We start from the raw sequence: 23,024 nt of genomic DNA on the forward strand, positions 1-23,024 counted from the left end.
TTCTCTGAACTTTGGATTTATTCTTCATGGCAACAGCAGCAGAGTAGTCATCTCTTAATTGTTTTCTCAAAGTTGATTGCCTGTTGCAATCTTGTCTCGGGACCATTTATTTTGAAATCTAGATGATCTGCACTCTAAATTCATTTCCCTTACCTGTAATGTGGTAAGACCTGCTTTGTCCTTCCAGAGTAAGAATATTCCATGCAAAGGTTTTTGCTTCCACTCCAGTTTTAGAGACAGAATCTTACTGCATTGAGTGGTTGATGATATCAGGGTGTCTGGAACAGAAAGAGTTATTCAAGCCTCCTTTGTGGCAGTAAAGAGGAATGGGTGATCCTAAGAAGCAGTTCATGAAAGGTCAAATTAGTCTGGAAAGCTGTGGAATGAGACCTGCTGTAGTGGTGCCTGCTTCTCACCACTGATGTAAGGCATGCCTCCCTTGGGTGATGCAAATAAAGTGTCAGAGTCTTAGACTTTCAGTGGATATTAGGTATTTCAGGAACTCTGATGCCACAAGAGCACTGAATAATTTTCAGCAAGTTTTGTGCTGTTTAAAAGCAGCAGTTTGTTGCTGTGGAGTTTGGCTTTCACTGTCATTTGAAGAAAAGCTCTCTAAAAGTCTGTGCAACCTTCTAGGCTCTTGAGCAGGGTACAGTGAAGAGCTGAGGCCTGAAATTATGGTATGTCTGATAGACAGTGAGAAACACAGAGGAGGATGGATGGAGGGAAATGATCAGAATATTTGTGCCCAGAGTAAACTGACTCATTAAGCTGGGTTTGAAGAATTAGGCTCTCTTCAGAAGCATTCATCCATTGTCTGGCCCGTGTTCTGGGCATGTTGCTGAGTTGAGTAAAACTAAAATGTGGACATTTTTAAAAATTCTTCCTGAGTTACATTTTTGAAGTAATCAGGATAGTTAGGTGTGTACAAAATAGGAAGACACTGTAATCGAATAGAATATTGTAATGATTCTGTAAAGGCTGCCTGTAAGTAAAATTACTGTCAGAGCTACATTAGTCATATCTCTGAGAAGGAAAATAAAAATTATATCAATTTTAGGGGGGTAGAAGGAAAAATTGGTATTACACATTGTTCAGCCTCATAAAAGCTATTCTGCAGGCTGGGGGTCATCCCCTGCTTTTCACTCTCTCCTTAAATACTGCAAGTGTTTTCTCTTTCTTTCAAAATAATCTTTCAATCTAAATATGATTTTCCTTGGTTCTGCTCTTTAAGTCAAGTGAGACAGTTCTCCACAGCCATGCAGTAGCCAGGTAGCTGCTGGATTGCTCAGGCACACCTGGAACCCAGAGTTACACAGCAGCAGCAGCAGCAGCAACCACCTTGTGACCCTGTACACAGCATTTCAAGCCATGGATTGCTTCATGTTTTAATTAGCTGTTTGGATTTATTTGTTTATTTTTCTATGTATTTATTTGTCTATTCATGTGGGATTTTTTCATGTGGGATTTTTTGTTTGTTTAATTACTTTACTGTCCAGTATGGGTTTATGTTGTTGGGTATAATTTGCAGCATAAAGTTACTGGACTGTGGAAGTGTATAAAGTGTGCAAGTGTATAAAGTTACTGGGGGGGGTTTGGAGCTGTTTAGAGTGGGCTGGGGACTTCTCAATTGAAAAGTGTTTTGTAAAGCAAGCAGTAGCTCCATAACCAAAGGCATTCTGGACAGCTTTTCCTCATGGAAACAGAGAGATACAGAGCTTACTGTGGTGTGCCTTGTTCTACAATGAGTCCTGTGTGTAAGAAGTTACTTCTCATTCTTAATTGATAAAGTAACTTGAAGTTGTTAGAGTTGATGGCGTCTTATGGTCAATTAAGAAAACTGATCAACAATAGGTGAACATGTTTTAGAGTTTAACTCCATTAGTATTGATGGCAACAATTTATTCATCTATTATGTATTTGAAACAATCTGTGATGAACACTAGAAATACAATTTCATACAAAGCCCAAGCTATCAATTATATCCTAAGTATAGTCATTTGTTTATATAGCAAGTGGCTGTTTAACCTTCTGTAGGAAAACAAACTAAATATAGAGTACATGTTTATTTTGAAACAATAGCACCTGCTAATCTAGGTTGTTATCATACATCTTGCAAGCAGTGAGCTAATAAAGATTAGCAGTTCTTGAGGTCTGTGTATTTCAGCCACCTCTTTATTTTGTTTATTTGTACTTTTTTTTTGGCACTTAAATCAGTGTATTATGAATAGGTAGTCCTGCAGCAGCACCATATTATGGCTGACATTTTTGTTTTAAAAAATGTTTTGCAGGTTATTCAAAGAGGGCATTTTGAGTTTTTAGTTGCTTGACTGTCTCACTGAACAATAGCCTGATCTTTGCTTTGCAGAAACTATGAAGCACACAATAAAGCACAGAGCAAGAAATATGCCAAATGCAAGTATGAATTCGTGGCAAGAAACAACAGTGAGCTTTCTGTCATGAAAGAGGAGATTGTGGAGGTAATTTTGTTTGCAAAGACAACACACAAATTTCTGGTGATACTACTCAAAGCTGAGGGTACCTTTCCTGTGGATAGTGTGGCTTTCCTTAATATTTGCTTCAATGTGTTTGACCTGTCTGCCTCAGTATGGAAAGTTCAGTTAATTTGTTTTGCATCAATTTTGCTGACTTAGGAAGGGTGCTTTAGAGATCCGTGCTCAAAATACATTTGTGTGTTCCTTCCACCTTCTCTAGTGTTGCTTTTAAATATTACATAGTGTTTAGATAACTATCTGTGTACACATAGAGCATAGTGAAGGACTGTTCTTTCCAAGAGGATGTGGCACCAGAAAAGTGAGATACATTTGGAAGGGAGGGAGCAACAAAGAGAGAAAATGCTGAGTGTGAGAGTGTGGGGCAGGCAGGCAGACTTCTGACTGCTCCAGGCCATCCTTCTCCCATTCCCTGTTTACTAAGTGTTGTGTCTCCAAATTTGTGCTCCCCCAGAGCTGCCTTTACTTGGATTATTAGTAATTATTTATTCCTTTTGTCAACAGCATGTGGGTTGTGGAGATGGCAGCATCTCTGTGCAAGTATTTGTGTTTTGTTCCACAGTCTGATCCAGCACATTCCTGAGTTTTACAGAACTCCATTACACACTTATATATTCTTTCTTGAGAGCCCCATTTTGAAAAGTGCAGTAGAACCATGTGGAGTTAATGATGGTGGGAATCAGGGAAGGAACAGGGGTTTCTCAGGGACACATCTGAGCAAGACCTGCTGGCAGACTCAGAACCTGGCAAAACCGTGGTTTTGTTTTGAAATGATTCACAGCCTAAGCACTGGCAGTAGGAAAGTCAGAAAAGATATGTAATTAATTTACCAAATTTTTTCAGATCCTGGATGACAGAAAGCAGTGGTGGAAGGTTCAGAACAAAAGTGGCAGCACAGGCTTTGTGCCAAACAACATTTTGGACCCTCTGAGGAACACAGAAGGCGGTCAGGGATGGCCAGAGCCTGCCTACACCCGCACTATCCAGGTACTGTCCATGCTGGGAGCAAAACCTCCAATGGAAGTGTCAGTGTGTGCGCAAAACATTTACATTTCTTGTAAAGGCTGAAGATGAGGTGAGGAGTCTTTGCTTTTTTTTTTTTTTGCCAGGGTTGGGATTAAATCACAATATTTCTAGAGAGACAGTTTCTAGAGACAATATTTCTGGTTGGAACTCAGATGTTTATTAGTTCTTATCAATGCCACAGTCTCACAAACTCTTGAGTTCTACAGCACTTCATTCTAACAAACTAGAAATTGAGCCCTATCTCTCTCTCTACAAGGCTTTCTTAGGGATAAATTATCCAATTAAGAAATGACACCTAAATTATTTTCACTTTTAACTCAATAACCACCCACCTGTTCCCCGCAATGGGGACTTTTTATCCAATTACACAAAACCTCCCAAACCCATGGAGAAGGAGAAGAAGGAAAATAGGAAGATGGAGAAGAAGGACCAGCCTCCACACTAGAACCTCCATCTTCCTTTATAGATATTGCTGCATTCTAAACCCTTAAACTCCAAGTTTTCCACCCTGTGATATCACACACTTCTATTCAAATTCCCAGTGTTATCCATAAATTTTGGAAGCTTTCTCCACAACCTCAGGTCAAATGCAGTGCTCTCCTGGGGGTCAGTGTCTGTCAGCACAGAAAGTCTGAAATTCTCAGCAGCCAGGGTTCAACAGTGATGTCTGTATTTCACAGAGAATACAGTTGATAGAGATACAGCAAAAATGTTTTACCTCGGGTTTTTTTTTTACCTCCTTATTTGCTTAAAGGTGGTAACTTCAGTCCTAGTGGATGTGTATGCATTTATTTTAATTGCAAATATCCTTTGTGAATTGATAGCTGTTGATGCCAAAGAAGGAGTTTGAATTATTTAAGGTAGGGTCATCTTTGTTTTTCCTAGAAGAGTGAGCTCCAGCTTTTTCTTTTATTTTCTGTCTTTGTGTGTCTCTATCCCAGTCCTGAATTTATTTAATTATTGTAATTTTGGAGTCATAAAAAGGAGGTATATTTTCTTTTGAATTCAAAAAGCAGGTATTTTTCAATTACTATGTCTGTGCATCAATAGCACACTATTATCCTGACCTCATTTTAATTTTCCTTCTTTCATGTAGTGGTGTGGAACTAATATTTTGTTGCTGTTATTTCTTTTATATGTTGAACAGAATTAGAGAGAATTACTTAAAAAATAATTCTTACATCAGCACAATTATCCACCCAAGTAAGGATATACAGGATAAAGTTGTAATATGTATTTTTAGACAAAAGTTAAGGGGTTAGAGGCTGCTAAAAGAAGTTGTTCTATTTTCCAAGACCTCTTTCTTTCCTCTTTTTTTTTTTTTTCTAATGATCTTGAAGGTTTAGGCAAACAAGTTTGAATTAAGCAGAAATTCCAGGCCTGCCTCTAAATCAGAATTTTAGACCAAACTTCTGTTGAAGCTTGAAGTTTAATAATTTAATCTAATCTAATTTGTTGTGTCTGCACCTCCCAGTTGATGACTGAAAACCAAGAAATGCCACAATGTTTTGCAAAACAATGTAGTAGACCTGCCTTGATCTTGGTGGGCTTGAATCAGACCATTTCTGAGCTTTCCTGTCCCAAATTGTTTGCCTGTAACATCTTGGCTCATTCTGCATTGCTTGTGGATTTGCCTGTCTGTGAAGTGAAGCATGCATCCAGAATGCTTTTCAAATCCTGATTTAAAGATCTGGCTTGTTTTTTTCTTTTTTTTCCCTTTTTTTTTTTTCTTCCTGTGCATGTTATTTTGTGTGTTTGGAATTTGCCACCAAGTCCTGAGCAGGCTGAGTAAGTTTTGAGTAGATGTTCTCACATTATTCTTCTGTAATGCACTGCAGGGTTTGAAGTTTCTGTTTGAAATAATGACAAGATATGGCATATAATAAAATAATCATTTCCACAAAGCATTCTCCATGGACCAATGAAAATTAGGGTCAGGGAACACCATTTAAGATAAGTTTGTTACTTTGCCCTCTGGCAGGTTATTCTACAGCTTGATCATATTCAAATGTGAGCTTGAATTACTGTGAAATTATTTATGAATATAATGAATTGCACAGGATAAATGAAGTCTTTACCAAGCCATGTCAGTAATGCTGTTTAAACTTGGCAGTGATTATTATAATTTTAGCACTCCTGAGCACTCTCATTTGTCTGTTTTCCTGTGATGGACACATGGTTCATTTGGGAAGTGTTTGCATAACGTCATTTATTTTCCCAACAGCACTATGAGACATTGCTGCTGTTTTCAGAGAGAACTGATTTAATAATTAAATAAATCAATGCCTTGCCCAAAATCAGACAGGAGAATTTGTGGGAAGAGCAGGAAATCAAGGTGGTTCCTATCAGCACTTTTGCCAGACCCTGAACAGGAGCAGTGCCTGGTGCTGTGCAGCTTTTGCTGCTCTCCCAAGTAATTTTCAGCTTTTAAAAAGCTGCTTTCACAGTGGCCTGGCTGCTGTGGCCAGCTGCAGATAAGTGTCATGAGCAAGGGCAGTGTGTTCCTTTACAGACTAAAAACCTTCAGTGCACTGCTCACCAAAGGGTGTTCACAGACTGTTAGGAAGAATCAAGGATTCCATTGAAAAAGAGGATTTTTTCACTTGATTGTGCTACAGACACCCCTTCTCTGAGAGATGGATACCTCATTATCACAGTTCTTCTCAGAGCTGCAAAGGTTTTTTTTTGCTCTAACTCTTTCCCCCTTCCTAGTGACCTCTAAGGCCATTACTTTCAATCCTGATTTTTCACTCAATTGCTTTCAGGATCCAGGTATCAAAAAGTCACTTGAGAGCACTGAGGTGATACTTGCAGGACATTGCCAGCAATACCCCAGTTATTTAATTATCTTTGTGAGTCAGAGGTTGTAACACTGTTTGTCTTCTGATCAGTTGAATTAGTTCCAGGAAAAATATTTTTGCTTGTTTGGTACTCTTGTACTTTTAGGAGAGCATTTTGCTAAATTCTTCTATTTTCTACTATTCTTAATTATTGGTTATCAGAGTTTTCTGGGGTGTTACTCATTTAATCTGTTAATTTTATTGTGACCCGTCACTGGTATTTCACTATCCTATTATATATGAGCATAAAGGGTTTCCCATGCACTCTGATTTCTTATTTTGTAAAAGTATTGCTGGTGAACCTATGAAATAACTCATCATAGTATTTCCTATTTTCTGTGCATTTTATTAACTTTCTTTTAACGCTCTTGAAAATGAAGTTTGAGGAACATAGTTAGGATAGAATTGTGTATCTTGGTGGGCATGTTAATTAATCTCCTGACACCCTTTTGAAGGTGAGACAGTTATATTATCAGTGATGTGTACAAAATCCTTTAGGCAGAGAGTAAATGTTTAATAAGGTGGAGCTTTTCTTCTGTTTTTTTTTTTCTTCTTTTTTTCCTTCTTTTTCTTTTTTTTTTCTTTCAAAATGGGCACTAATCCTAGCTAATAACAATTTGAATAAGTAAATTCTGTCTAAATTTCCTGTCAATTCAGTAAAATCACAAATGTGGTATACCCTGCAAAGAACAGCTTAGGGATTTTAATGGGATTTTAGTGGGCAGCTGTTTGCATAATAGCTGAACCCACCAAAGTAAACTCTGGCAAAAGACCCTGCTTGAAATTTCCTCTCCCAGTCTTGGGTAGCTCACTGGCCCTTTTGGCTGAAGATGAGTGGTTGGTTCTCTCTTGTCCCTTCAGTGGAGTCCCAGGACAGGATCCAAACCTCAGAGCTGTTGACAAAGCTGAGGCTGAATGCTCTGCAGCCCTCTTGGTGGGCTGGTGTCACTGTGCAAACAGGAATGTGGCACTGAAACCTTCAGAAAGAGAGTAAACTGAAAGCTCTGTGTCTGCGTTAACCTAATGAGAACATTTCCCACTGGTTTTGGATGTTTCCAATGCCTCTTTGTCTTTTTTTCCCATAGTTTGAATATATATATTCCCTTTTTTTAATGCCAAAATATATCTGAAAATGTGTTGTTCCCACTCTTTTACACTGATCAAGAATTAGGGTTGGAACCATTAGCATTTTTACTCAAACCTTAGAAGAATTATTTTTGTTCATTAAAAATAGATTGAATCATACTCAATCTTGGTTTTTCACCAGATGCAGCCTGTAGCATGTTGCAAACAGCTTTGGGACTTAATTTTTTCCCTGTAAAAACAAATATTTTTCTGGCAAGAAATAAGAAAACAAAATTTAGTCCCAGTAAGCTTTTATGATATATCCAGATTTTTAATGAGTGTGTGTGTGTACCATCACCATTCCAAACAGTTTAAATTTGTTCCAGTTTGTGTGAATTGAGGTGATCAGAGGGATGAAACACCTTCCTATGAGGAAAGGCTGAGAGAGGTGGGATCTTTCAGCTCTGGGGAGACTTTCCAAAGGCCCCTAAAGGGGGCCAGCAAGAGAGCTGGAGAGGGACTTTTACAAGGGCATGGAGTGACAGTCCAGGGGGCAATGGCTTTAATTTTAACGAGGAAAGGTTTAGATTGGATATTGGGAAGAAATTCTTTACTGTGGGGGTGGTGAGGCCCTGGCACAGGTTGCCCAGAGAAGTTTTGGATGCTCCATCCCTGGAAGTGTGTAAGGCCAGGTTGGATGGGTGTTTGAGCAATCTGGGATAATGGAAGGTGTCTCTGCCCATGGCAGGGGGTTGGGATTAGATGGAATCATCAGGTCTCTCCCAACCCAAACCCTTCTGTGAGCAGCACCTTTATCTCATTTGCTGAGCTAGGCAACATTTCTTGAGCTAGAAAAATGAAGCACTTTTTTAATACCTGCTGTGACTTAAATCTTATTTTTCTCCAGTTACAAGTGTTCTTTACATTCACCTGACAATCTTGATTCCTTTGGCACTCTTTTCCTTGGCTTTTGTTTTCTATTAAGCCTGTTTCTGTCTGGGTTGGTGCAGTGAAAAGAGCTGATTACTTATATGGCATCAGATGTGTATGTTTTGTAGCCAGCACTCTGTTTCCTATTCAAAATAAGAATATTAGAATATTCTTATTCTTACATGTTGGTAAAATTATTAGTTTCCTAGTGATTAAGAAGAGGTAATTACTAAGACTGATGTTTCTTTAGTTTAAATTGCTAATGTGTATGAAATTTCAGGAGTGATGTGTGAGACAGTTACTTTTCACCTTTCTAACAATACTATTTGATGTGATTTATTCCATTTTCCACACAGCAATTACTGGGAGAGCTTTCAGAGGTAACTGAATTACTCTTCTGATATTGAATCTCAAAATTTCCCCTCTTGGACTATGTAGTCACCAAATTCCATAGTGCATGCTTCTTTTTATAGCAGTGAATAGAAGTGATGGGATGAATGTGTGGATGTCCTCAAAAGATCTGGAGTTAAAAAAAGAAGTGTTAAAAAAAGAAGCATTAAATGGGATTCAAATGTATAATTGGTTTTTGGGCACTGTTTAGCAAAATGCAAAGTGTATTTTAATGTGGTTGCATTTGCAAATTTAGAGTTTGAGTGACGCTTCCAGATTAATTTTTGTTTTCACTGCAGCAAGTTGTTTTGATGAGGCTGATGATTGCAGTACAACATGTTTTTGCAGCTTCTCCAGTAACATCCATTGAAAGTTACATGGAGTTTTTAGCTCTCTTTTTCTGGATTATGATTGTGGCAGTGTGCAGTGATGTCTTGGCTTGTAACAAATCCTCTCTATCATGAAAAAGTTTTACTTTTTCTTTGTGTTTTTTTAAGAAGGTCAAAACACACATGAAAATGTACATTTTGGAGATAACAGTCTAGTAATTGGAATCTGTCAAGAAGATAAAAGGATATGAATATCATTGGAACCTTTTAGTAGCTGTGAAATTTTTAAATTCTTTGTCAAGATTTTGAGTCTACACAGTACACCTCTATATAATAAATTATGGTATATTTGCTATACACCTAGTGGGGCACTCTCTTTCCACCAAAGGGCAAGTTTCATACATACATTTATTCTGCTTGTTCACTTTTATATTATGCATTTCACTTTCCTTGTCATTTGACAATTAAAGAAGCGTTCATTTCCTTAACATTGTAGCATTAAAATACAGAAAAGTCATTCATGATTTTTTTTTTAATCTCCCCACATTGCATAAAGCAGTTAAGTTGTTCAAAGGAGGCCTTGAACAGCTAAATGCTGAGATAGAAACAAATGAACAAACAAAAGACTTTAATGGGAGATGTTTTGCAGGGATATATGCTTGATTTATTAGCTGACTATTATGGTTTAAGGGAAAAATCATCCAAGGAAAGTAAGGCTCCTTTCTCAGGCTTAATTGATTGGCTGGAGAAGCTGATGGGATAAATTTTCTGCTGGTGTAAATCAGTATTACTGAAATGGTTAACACTCACTAATAAATCCTTGTCCATCAGCTGGACTTCTCTGAGCTGGGGATTCCTGTACAAGGGCACTTGCTGACATTTAAGGAAAGTTTGATTGTTGTCAGGGCAGTGATCTGCTGCTCAAATTCTAACATAAGGCTCCTACAAATATTTCCCTGCTTGATCTGCTGTAAAACCCTCTGCCTCCAAGGGAATTGGGAAAGGTATTTCAGGAAGGAGCAATGAATCTGGAGAATGCATTCATCTCTCTTCATACCAAAGTAAGCAGATTCTCATGACTACGAGATGAGGCATCTCTATTGAGCAAACAAACCTGAATATTGAACCTTCAAGCTGTGTTAGTCCAAAATTGTGGAGAGGGAACACTGTTAAACAGTGAGATATGGAGCTTGAACTGCCTGAGAGAAAGGGGTAGCATAGGTGGCTTATGGATTTGTCTGTCTTTATGATTGCTCTGGGAAAATAGAGCAGTCTTTTCTTACATAACTGGTCCCATTCTAAAGGCAAAGAAGAAATAACTTCCCAAGTTTTTCTTGAGACACCTGCTAGTTAGTTATTAGCAGCATGATAGCTTACATGTTGTTAGAAGGTGCATGACATGGGGGAGAAAGAAATGACAGCCCTGTTCCAAGAATTGTGCAGTCTGGGGCTTGTTTTTAAATCAGATTATTGCCTTGAGATGGCTTGTAGTGATCATGTCAATAGCTGAAAAGGCATAGATGAATGGATGGGAGGAGCAGGAACCTCTTAAATGCTGTCTGCAGTTCAAGAAACAATGTACTTTGCTATCCCCAGTGACATTTATAAGTTAAAACATTAGTTGAGTTTAGGTGTGGCTGGACGTGTTCATTGTTCAGGTTTTTTTTTTTTTAAAATAACATCTCTGAAATATACATTTTTACACTTATAAAATTCAATAAGTCAAAAGTTTTAAAAGCTTTAAAAAAGTGCCAGTTAACAGAAGTTGATATTTAAAAACTATCTCATTGATAGAATTCATCTCCTTGAAAGAAAGAAACATGTTTCAGAGGATTTCCTTGCTGTGAGTGTTGCATCCAGCAGAGAAACTTGTTACTGTGATATTTTCTGAAAAATCCCTTTGCCAGGATTTCTTCTCCTGGGAAGATGAGAAGCCTCGGGTTCTCCATGTTTTGCTCCTCTGGAATGTGGTCTGTAGATTGCTTATCCAAACATGTGAATTGTTTTTAATTAATAGCCAATCACAGCCAGCTGTGTCGGACTCTCTGAGTCAGTCACGGGTTTTCGTTATCATTCCTTTCTAGCCTTCTGAGGTATCTTTTCTCTATTCTTTTTAGTATAGTTTTAGTATAGCATTTTCTTTTAATATAATAGCATAATATAATAAATCAGCCTTCTGAGAACACAGAGTCAAATTCTCATCTCTCACCTCGTCCCGAGGACCTCACAACACAACAGAAACCGATGCCAAACTTTGATGCCAGATCAACTTCTGGCAAAATTTGGAATGATACGTGGCAAGTGAGATGCCTTAGTGGAATAAAAGGCACTATTTGGTGCAAAATCTGGGTTTGTCTGACGTGTTGCCCAAATGTTGTTTCCTGACTGAGCCTCTCTGCCTCCTGCAGAAGCAAAGGACGGACTATGTCGCGAAGCAGCCCGAGCCGACTCCCGCCACGCCCTCGCCGCCCCCTACGCCCGCTCCTGTCCCCGTGCCTGTCCCCGTGCCTGTCCCCCTGCCCCCCAGTGCCCCAGCTCCCATCCCAGTGCCCGTGCCGAAGGCACCGGCCGCCGTCAGCCGCCAGAGCAGCACCTCCAGCGACAGCGGCAGCAGCGTGGCCCGCGACACGCAACGGCAGAAGCAGATCCCTGTGGATCGTAAGTGTGCCCTAAGATGCAAGATAAAAGGCTTTCCTCCCCTTTCTGTGTGCTTGGCTTAATCCTGAAGTCCCCTAAAGTTGTGTTTCCGATGAATCTTGGTGGAAAAATTTGGTTTTAACCTTATGTTTAAAATACGGGTTTGCTATAGATGTGTTCTGACCCTCATTATAATTACTATAATGGTAATTAGGGAAAAACACTTTACACTTGTCCCATTCTAAATCACAGAATTCCCTGAATGACCAGGTTGAAAGAGACCTTCAAGACCTTTAAGATCGAGTGCAACCCGTGCCCAAACACCACCTCAACTAAACCATGGCACCGAGTGCCACCCTCATTATAATTACCATAATGGCAATTAGGGAAAAACACTTTATACTTGTCCCATCCTAAATCACAGAATTTCCAGAATGACCAGGTTGGAAGAGACCTTTAAGATCATTGAGTACAACCCAGCCCCAACACCTCAACTTGACCATGGCACCCAGTGCCACATCCAGGCTTTGTTAAACACATCCAGGGATGGTGACTCCACCACCTCCCTGGGCAGAACCATTCCAGAACTTTATCACTCTTTCCATGAAAAAATTTTTTCTAACATCTAACCCAAATTTCCCATGTCTGGGATCTCTAGTCAGTGTTTTTAACACTGGAATGCCCATGCTGTTATGCTGGCTAATGCAGCTTTTCCACCTGAACTCGCTGCCACATTACAATCTAAATTGCTTGTAAAATCAGTTACGTTGTTTTCACACTTCAATTAATGATCATCCATATTTCTAGGTCGTTTGCACCATTCTGAAACATGTATTCAGGGCTTCAAGAACACTTGTAGGTCTGGCTGATACACAGGAACCACGTTGTAATAGTTTTGTAGAGTTACTTCATAGCTGGGGCACCCTGGCTTGGTAAAAGCAGCAGCAACTGGCAGGCCATGGAGCTGACTTTGGTGTCCTTGTCCCAGGAGGACACAGGAACATATTCCATACCTCCATAGCTGGAAAAACTTGGGAATGTGCATCCAACAGTGTGTGGCTTCCTTGAGAAGTTCTGATTAAGGCCACCTTATAAACATGCCAATTGAGGCATGCTGAGGCTGCTAACTGGTATTGACTGAAAAGCAGGTAGCATTAGAAAAGCTTGTTTAGTCAGTAATTTCTGTCCTAAATGCACTTTAGGCAGTGTGATTGCTTGGCTTAGAAATAACTGAAACATGTAGGCAAGCATTTGCTACAGCTTTTAAAGTAATAGCTGTAAAAATAATGAGCTTTTTGTAGTGCAAGAGCTGACAGCTTTTCATACTCACTGCCTTACCAGCAAATCCTGCTTCCACCTAAGGCCAGGAACTGGCACTGAGCATAATCCTTTCTGGGGAAGGGCTTCTTTGCCCCCTGTCCCCAGTGGATGGGAATAATCCTGTGGTGGTGTCTGTGGTGACATTGCCTGGTGGAGGACAAGCTCCTGCCTAAGCTCTGAGCTCAGGAAGGCTCTGGGAACATTTCCTTATATTCACCTAATGGACTGTCTGGCTGGAAATCATAACTGGAGACCAGCCTGCCTGGAGGAACAGGCTTCACTGCTGCTTCCCAAAGAAAGAGTTACTTAAATAAAAGCAGACAAATAATCACTTACAAAAGATGTGGAAAGTGAGGGTGATTTCCCCCACACACATGCACAAAAACGATAATTTTATTTCTGTGGAAGTACTTTGTCATAGCATGGCTGTGTCCTTGAATCCACCATGGCCCTCTCTAGCCATTCTAGATGGAAAATGAGAAGACCATCCTGGCTTCAGGTACAGGGCGTGTGTGGAGTGTGAAGAGTTACTGTAGAGGCTGTGGGTCACACACAGGAGATCCTGCTCACCCAAGCCCAGTTAATGAGTTTCAGGCACCTCAAAACCCACACAGAATAGGTTCCTCTGCAAAGGTGGTGGGAAACCTGCTGGCCAAGTACCCACCTGAACCCTGCAGAGAACACTGCAGAACCTGCCCCACACCCTGCTTATTTCTGATAACACATCTAACAAAGGGAAGGATCTCTTACCTAACAGCTAAATATTTGTCTCTTGATACAGTCTTGGTCTAGATTAAGCATAAGTCTTTCAAAATCTGTGTAAATAGAAGGAAGATAGCAATGTTCTGTGTCTCTTCCTGCTTGGGAAAACAGCGGGTGCAAGATTTGATAACACTGCCTGAAGGTTTTCCTTGTATAACCCCTGTCAGATTTGCACAAATCACTGAGCTCGTTTCACTGGGCTTCTGACTCACACTCAGAGTGGGCAGAGAGGAGAAAACCCTACACAACAGGGCCTGAATGCCTCAAATATTATAGTAGAGATACTTTTTTCCACTTTCAACCTGAGGCTATTTTGTAAAAGAAAAAAGGAAATGGTTAAACCAACATTTTTTCTCTTTGTGCTCTGGTGATTAAAGAAATAATCCTAGAGGCCTAGGTAAAGCTTGTTTTTATTTGTTTAACTGGCTAGAGATATTGATCCCTGGAGAGGGTTTTGAGAGAACCCCTGGAGAGGTTTTGAGAGAATTTAAAAGGAAAGTAGAAAAGGCAAAAATGTTTCTATCTTACAGGTTTTTTTTTTTCCATATTGAAGTTGAGTTGTTTTCATCTGTTCCTATCAGTGTAATGGGAGAAAAGAAATAGGTTTTGCCATCTGAGTGCATTGAGAGGGTGGTGTAGTTACTCTTTGTGTATCAAAGTGAGAAGGTTGAATAAAGATCACTAAAAATATCTTGGCAAGGAAATCCTGAGAATTTTTGAGATAATTGGAGTTGTTTGTCAGAGGATTTTTATACTTGTTCCAATGTTATGGCACAGAGAGTTTAACTGTGAAATCAGTATCTTCTATGAACCCAAAAGGTTATTTATACCTTATTGAATTCTACCTATTTTTGTGAAGTTATCCACAGAAATTTTTATAGTCATTTAAAACAATTCTCACTGTCATTATAATTGATCTTGTTGAAATGACTGAAAAGCATTTCAGTTTGTTGCCTGCTAATGAACAGCAAATGGGTTCTGGGGGATAATGAATTCTTACAGTTTTGTTTAAAATGAAAAAATAAATAAGCAAATCTTGCCCAGTTTTTGAGTCTTTGGTGAGAGCAACTACCCCTTGTTTTTATTATTCCTTTTTTAATGCAAAGTGTGACAATGTTTCAGCTAAGCAGCCACTCCAGGCTTGGAGTGAATTCACATTTCTCAAAACCCTGTCAAAAATTGCTACATTAGCTCATTAGATATAAGTTGATATATGTCAGCAGCTGTGAAAATCTTTTGCCTATTTTGATTTGCACTAAAAAGTTGAACTTTCAACTAAAGAACTGTTTGTGGAAAGTACTACCTTCCCACAGTGTGAGCAATCTTACAACCTTCCTCATTATTTTCTTGTTTTCATTTTTAAACCCTCAATTCTGTTTGAAAAAAAAAGCAGACTATGACAATTGAATAACCCTTCATTCCCATTTTATTCTCCATCTTGGGTGCTGTCACACTGCTCTGCACCTCTCTGTGACATCCAGTCATTTCTCCTCTCTGGGGTCTTAGTTGAATTCTGTCTGGGTTTTTTTGTTTTGTTTATTTTTGCTTTGTTTTGCAAAGGGAGGATTGGGAATATTGAAATATTCCATGGGGGGAAAAGAGAGTAATAATTCAATCAGATCTAATGAATGAATTTAAAAAAAAAGTTGACGATTTAAAGTGACATAAAAGAAATGACTTGGCTTTGAAAAACAGAATAATTTCTGTGAGATGTCTGTCTCTCTAGGCAGGAAATCCCAGATGGAGGAAGTGCAGGATGAACTTGTGCACAGGCTCACCATCGGCCGGAGCGCTGCCCAGAGGAAATTCCACGTGCCACGGCCAAACATCCCCGTGGTGAACATCACCTACGACTCCTCCCCTGAGGATGTCAAAGCCTGGCTGCAGTCCAAAGGATTCAACCCTGTGTAAGTCCCAGGGCAAGTGCAGCAAAACTTCTTGAAATATAAAAGGAATTGTTTTCCTGTCAGGATGTGGTCCAACCACTTGTTAAAATCAGGCAGCCTCCTGAAAATCAAGATGATTTCTTGATCGAGAGATGTCAGGTGCACTCTTAGAAAAATTGATTTGTTTTTACACACACATATATATATATATATATATGCATATACACATACATATATGTATATATATAAATATATATGCATATATACATATATATGTACACATAGATACATATATATACACGTATATATACGCATATATATACATCTATTTATATGCATATATAAGCATATATATTCATCAAGAAACATATTTTACATGCATATATATACATATACACATAAATATATACATATACACATACATATAAGTATATATAGACATATATATCTATATATACATATTTATGTACACATATATACATATACATATATATATACACATATATACACATCTTTTTATACACATACATATGCATCTATATATACACATATACATCTATATATACATATATAAACATATATATTCATCTAGAAACATATATTTTACATGCATATATATACATATACACATACATATATGTATATATAGGCATATATATACACATGCATATGTACACATAGATATGCACATATATATACATCTGTTTATACACATATATGCATCTTGTATACACACATATATACATATATAAACATATATATTTATCTATAAACACATACATATTCATCTATAGATATACATATATATATGTGTGTATAAGTGCACCTAATACATATATAAAAATATATGTCAGTGTGGTTACAGAGCTACAGAACATCTCTCTATTTTATATGTATAGATTCTGTATATAGTATATATATTTTAGCCTCTACAAGAGATCTGCTTATACACCCAATTGACTTCAGTAGTCCTGCTGCACCAAGTTTGCTCTGAATTTAGCAGCCCTAGCCAACGCAATGTGGGATGGAGACAACCTTGGCCAGTGTGGTTTTGCTGATTTCCTGTTTGCTCCCTTGCTGTGTCCCAGGACTGTGAACAGCCTCGGCGTGCTGACAGGAGCTCAGCTTTTCTCCCTCAATAAAGAGGAACTGAGGACTGTCTGCCCAGAAGGGTCAAGAGTCTACAACCAAATTACGGTACAGAAATCTGCCTTGGAGGTATGGACAATTCTTCTCACCTAATCTGTAGAATTAAATAACTCCTTCTGTGAGGCAGGTGGATTTTTCTTAGTTCCCATCACGTTGATAAACATTCTTTTCACCTGAGTTATTTGGTACTAATTCATTGGGACAGCATTCATCAAAACACCATTTTTGAAGGGGTCCAAAAACATTAGAAATAGCACTCAGATTTAAGATGTTTTGTCGTGTAACGGGAGTGCAAGACAAAATCAGCCAAAAAAAGCTTTGGGGAAAACAATAAGGGAGTAAAATGCCCCTTTTCCTGCTTCTTGCTTTGTCTGGTGCTTGGACAAACACATACTCCTGACCATTTTGGTGGTGATAAGTGAGTTTGGCTTTATCTTTGTACAGGAGACTTGATTTATAGGGTGTGAGAAATTGGTAGGGTGAGCCCACTGCTGTTTGCCTTTCAGGTCAAACACTGGGGCACTTGCACTGAAGGGAAAACACACTGGACAGACACACTAGCAGAATTTCTGAGCCAAGGATCAAGTACTTCTTGCTCTGCAGCACTTTGCTTTAAGAAAAAATGTTTTATCCCCTAAACACCTTAAGCTTGTATCCAGAGCTGTGCTAAGGGCAATTTTTGCCAATTTTAAACCAGTAAAATTGGAGATGCTACTTTTTTTCTTTTTAACTTGCTGTGGCAAGTGGAGAAATGATCTAGATGTGAGATCAACCCAACAGAGAAGTTATATTCTCCACATCCTCTTCAGAAGAAAATCTTGAAGAGGTTTAAAATATTTTCCTCTCCTTAAACTGAGACTGTCTCACTTAAACGATTTTAAGCATTAACTACCAGGAATATTTTTAAAGACAGGCTTATGATGGTGCATATTTTACACTTTTTACATGATCAGTGTGTATCAGAGAGCATAATTTTCTAACACTGTCAAAATTGCTTTATTCCCTTCTTCAGGCCCTATTTTCCAGTTAAAGGAAAGGAGAAATATTTCACCTTTACTCTTAGGAATAGAAGTTACTACAGTCCAGGGCAATCCATCATTTCCTAGTGAAGATATATTTGTATTCTTCAACGTTTTGCATGTCAGTCATCTTATTTCAGTGTCCTGAGATTAAAGTACTTTTGCAGTGGAATTCGGTCTGAAAACTAGAAATGCACTGGATTGGTCTTTTCCCCTCCATGCTGTTACTCTGCTTGCTCCAATTAGGCCTCACTCTGCAGGAAACTCAAAACTCCAAACTTGTCTAATAAATGCCCTACAAGAGTTAATTAGCAGCTACTCAGAGTCTAGCAAGGTCATTGTTTTTTTTTTTTTTTTTTGTTGGGGAAAAGGTAATTGAAATATTTATTTCTGTCTTGGTTATTTGAGGTTGAATTTCAGAATTTATGCAATTTCTGATGGCTTTAGCCTGTTTGCTGAATTATGTCATCAAAGGAAGTTGCACCATCTTTTCTCTCCCTATAATAATATTATAATATAATGCATTTCAGGCTCATCAGTCCTGTTGTCATTCATGCTATCAGGAAGGCAAATTCTTTCAGCTTGGACTGCTCAGTTATTCTCAGAAAAATATTTTTACATGATCTCTGATGAAGTGCATTGTTGGGTATCTGCTGATGGTTTTTTTATGCATGAACTCAGTAATGGGTGCTGCACTTGTGTATCTGAAATCCAGAGGGCAAGGACAAGAAGAATTAAGACAAATCAATCTTCTCCCTCAATTTCAGAGTCCCTTCTAGGCTCCCTGCCTTGCCCTTCCACTCTGGGAGAGGAGAGCATTGGTATTTTAAGTAGGAGGAGCACTGTGGTTAATTTAGAAACTGTCTCATTCTTTGTGGCACCAGGTTCTGTATTTTAATGGATATAATGGGCTAAATTTATATGAAATTTTATTAAAGCATTAGGATGCATTTTCAGAGTTCACAATCAACTGCAGGATTTTCCCCTTAACAATCCTGGAATTTCTTTCATGAATTTCAAAACCAGTTTCTGCTTCCTTATTCAGAGGGATTTTAGAAGCTGATTTTGAAGTTTTGGAGGTCATGTCATGGCCAGATAGTACAGTAGGTCTTGGTTTATAATCCCCTCGTTTTATTCATGCACACTTTGGGAAGTTCTGCTCTAGTGAATAGATGTCCTGGCCTTGCTAATAATTTCATTTATGTTGAAAAAGCAATGTTGGCAGCTGGTTCAGCAGACCTAGTTTTCACTCTTAAAAGGTGAAATAAAGACTTGTCCTCACAATACTTCACTGTTGCTAATAATATAATATGGTCCAATTTCTATGAGTGTGCTCTAAATTTGAAATCTGTGTTTCTGAGCTGCAAATGCCTCATGGTGAATTCTGTGAGAGCTTGAGACTGAATCCTTACTTAGATCTTGCCTGTGCAATCCCATGTGCATGTGTGAGCTTTTAAACCCATCAAGGATTTATTTTCGGGTTTTTAATTTCTAAATATTATTGCCCCAATTTTTAAGTGTGGAATCCTAACAAACTCATTGAGCTTTAACTCTGCTTTTACTGAAGCCATATTTTATGAATCCCCTAAATATCCAACACTTCCAGAACCTTCTGTGGGAATTAAAGATGCTCAGCAATGATGAAATATGCTTTTAATAGTCTGCAGATTATTTTCTGGTCTATATTTAAGGATAGTGTAAATACTTTCCTATTGGAGCTGCAAGCTGCAAACAAAGTAAATGCTGGCAGAGGAATTTCAGCACCTCTCAAACTCTTTGTTACAAATAAACTCTTGTCTTTTGTTTATAGGCTAGCAGTGGTAGTTCAGAACTGCAAGAAATTATGAGAAGACGACAAGAAAAAATCAGTGCAGCTGCCACAGATTCAGGTGTGGAGTCCTTTGATGAAGGAAGCAGCCACTAAATGTGTTTCCTCTTTTCTTTAATTCCATTGTCCATAGCATTAAACCATCCAGCTTTGCTTTAGAAAGCAGTGAAGGGGAATGTCTTAATGTATTGTAATCGTAGCCAACATAAAGAAAATTTACAGTAGTCTCCACAGAAGTACCTGCTGCTGGCTCCTCATCATGAGAAATGAACAGGTGAGAAACGCAGTGGAGATTCCTGACAGGTGAAAATATTGGTACATAATTCATTTACACCCAGAGATGAGTCTTGGCTTTATGGAATCAACATGACAGATAAATTGGAGCACGTCTTTGTTGGTGATTCATCTGAGGGAAGCTGAGCCAGCAATAAAAAAGCACTTGAACCCTTCAGTAATAATAAGATTCTGAATCCCATCTCTTGCTGTAGTGTGCAATTATGTCCTTTTTGGCTCAGTCTTTCTTGTCAGGCATTTGGCTGCAGGATGTTTACTTAAGTTGTTGACTCCAGCAAATGTGGAGGAAATGTTTAGGGAATGAACAGCAGCCCAACACAGACTGAATCTTTCCTGCATCACTCCCAAGATGTTTTATTACTAATGATGCTGTTTATAGCAAAATAATATTCTGTACATTGATTTTATCCGTATTTCACCTGTGATGAACTATAATATTGCACAAGAAAGAGTAACTAGAAAATAGTAACACAACCCAGCTCAAAGAGGTGATGAGATCTGCTGTAGCCATGCAACAACTCAGAGTATATTTTTCTTTAAAACGTAATTGCATTTTTTTGTCTGTAACTTAACCCATCAAGAAGAGCAGTGTATAATCTAGACTTCTCTGTGTGTTGATCCCAGATATCAGTTTTTCCTCATGCAAAAAGCCTTTGTAATTGCCTTTATAAATGTAATCTTTTGGAAAAATGGATTCCTGAAGGTAAAACAGGGGAAAAAAGAAAAGAGAAACATCCCTTACAGAAAATGTTATTTTTGGAGATGCAATGCTTTTTGTCACAAAATGTTCTGTTTCACATGGTCATGTGATTTTATATATAATATATGTATTATATATAATATATAATATCACTTAATTTAGACAAATTTAATCATCTAGTTTGATTAAGTTTCATAGTGCCTTTTTCACATGAATCAGCTTAAAGTCTGCAATAAACAGTATTTCTTGTCTGTTAAATTATTGTATCTTTGTGGCTACAAAGACAGTATTGAAATAAGAAAGTAATCTTGATTTTTGCCATTAGTTTGCTTTTCCTCTGCATACAAGGGAAAAAAAATCTATTCATTTTTTCACAAATGAAAAATTAAAATATTAATAAAGGTGTTAGTGCCATTTATTGTAAATGTCCTTGCAAATACTACTGTGTGGTTGGTTGTGTGACCATATATGTTTTTACATTTGCTATATATTCTTTATGCCTGTCTGCATAAACATGGCCTTATTCAGGAAGGTCAAGAAGTGATAAATCCCATTACTTGTAAGTGCAGCAGGAGGAACCTTTTTAAAAGGTGTTTGAAACTCTAATTTAAAACTTAGAGTCACTGCCTTTTCTCATGGGAGGATGTTTGATTCTATAAAAAGCACTCTGGTGGTAACCAGCACCTCCACTCCCCTGATAATTACCAAAATATGAAGCCAATATTGATGTTTTCTGCTGGTTTTTATTTCAGCATTCAGCACATGGTTTGCTTTTCCCAGAAAGAGGCAACAGCTCTGGGACATCCCAGAATTTGTGAAGTTTGTCACTCTGAGATGTTGGAGGGAGAACTCATATTTAACCTATGAGAGAAAAGAGGTCTCTTCATAACAGTTTGGAGGTTTCTTTGGAGCTGGGTCTCTGTGGAGCTGATGTTTAGAAAGTGCCAGACAAGTCTGGACGTGGCCAGTGTGCTCAGAGGAACCTTAGGAGATACTTGGGGGGAAAAGAGGAAACCTCTTCCACACACTGAATAAGCAGAACCATCTTGGGGTTGGTGGGTTGGGTTGTGTCTTTTTTTTCACAGTTTCTAAACTACTAATGAATTAACAACCAGGTGCTCCTTGAGTTGCATTTACCCTTTAAACTTTGCTGAACTAACCAACATGATTTCTGTGTTACAGTCTGGGAAATTTGAATGGTGTTGAGGCAAATATTTCCCCGTTTGCTGGAATTTCCTTGGTGCTTTAAAGCACTGCAGGGAGCTTCACCCTTATGCTGCTGTGCAGTTTTTGACTTTTCATTTTGTTGGCAGTCATAAGAAATCAGAAGGAGATCTCATTTGGGGTTCCTCAAATGAAAATGAAATGTTTTCTTCAAAATATTCCATGCTTAAAACGAAACTAGTAGTAAAATGCAGTGTTTCATTCAAAATGTTTTCTCTAGGATTTGAGCAGTATTTTTTCAATACTAATATTTTAGAAGGATGTGATATGTCTTTGAAAAGGAAAGAAAGCAGTTTTTTAAATGCCAAAATCAGTGCCTTATTAGACATTTGATAAGTGGGAGTAATTTACTATTTTTCTGCCATCAATCTGCCTTTTTAACTGGGTGGAGGGAGGGAGTTTTAGCAGCCTGTGTTCACTCAGCAGTTCTGTGCTTTCAAAGCACAAACCTTTCAACATCAGCAAGGCACTTCTTCCCACTTCTTCAGGCTGCTTGTTCCCTTGGGACACCATGGGGAGAGCAAACCACTGTGAAACCACACAGAATTAATTCAGAAAGAACACTTGTAGCCAATATTATTGGGTGGAGCACTTTACTTACCATCCAGAAATTCAAATGTTAAATAGGGCTTTGCTCAGACAAACTGTGATCTGTGTGATTTTATACAAACTTTCATTGCTCCAAAGCATTGAACTGTATAAAAATTGATATTTTTTTGTTTGTTAGGTTTTTGTTTTGAGTGGGGTTGGGAAATAAGTGCATATATCCATGACTGATGTGTGCAGAAATAAATGGTTTATGAAGCAGTAGAGATGTCATATCAAAATTATAATGATAGTCTGAAATGTGCAGAGCTCTCAGTGTGTTCATCAGTGTTTGTGAACTTGAAATTTTGATAATTTAAGGGAACAAACCAAAGAATCCATGAATATCTGTAAGATGTAAATTCTTTCTAATTAGAAAACCTGTAAGTCACAGAATTTTTATTTTAATGTGGAAGTGAAGGCATTTTGAGTTTTCTGGTCATAGACAGAAGCAAGCTATAGGTAGAACACCAGACCTTGTTCAAGCAGGTATGACCACTGATTTTCCTCCATTTGAAGCATAAAGG

At 38.2% G+C, this 23,024-nt stretch overlaps 1 protein-coding gene across 3 annotated transcripts in view; it reads left to right on the forward strand.

Annotated features, from left to right (window-relative positions):
* Nucleotides 1-21,125, forward strand: part of EPS8 (EGFR pathway substrate 8, signaling adaptor) — a 124,658-nt gene extending 103,533 nt beyond the window's left edge. For all 3 annotated transcript variants that reach the window (XM_066549774.1, XM_066549776.1, XM_066549775.1), the window contains exons 17-22: nucleotides 2,369-2,480; nucleotides 3,357-3,500; nucleotides 11,502-11,751; nucleotides 15,539-15,719; nucleotides 16,787-16,916; nucleotides 19,677-21,125. In XM_066549774.1, coding sequence (XP_066405871.1) covers nucleotides 2,369-2,480; nucleotides 3,357-3,500; nucleotides 11,502-11,751; nucleotides 15,539-15,719; nucleotides 16,787-16,916; nucleotides 19,677-19,790 — 931 coding nt within the window. In that variant the 3' untranslated portion in view covers nucleotides 19,791-21,125. The remainder of the gene's footprint in view (nucleotides 1-2,368; nucleotides 2,481-3,356; nucleotides 3,501-11,501; nucleotides 11,752-15,538; nucleotides 15,720-16,786; nucleotides 16,917-19,676) is intronic.
* Nucleotides 21,126-23,024: the final 1,899 nt, after the last annotated feature.

This window comes from Molothrus aeneus, chromosome 5 (assembly GCF_037042795.1).
Source record: "Molothrus aeneus isolate 106 chromosome 5, BPBGC_Maene_1.0, whole genome shotgun sequence".
Taxonomy (NCBI): Eukaryota; Metazoa; Chordata; class Aves; order Passeriformes; family Icteridae; genus Molothrus; species Molothrus aeneus.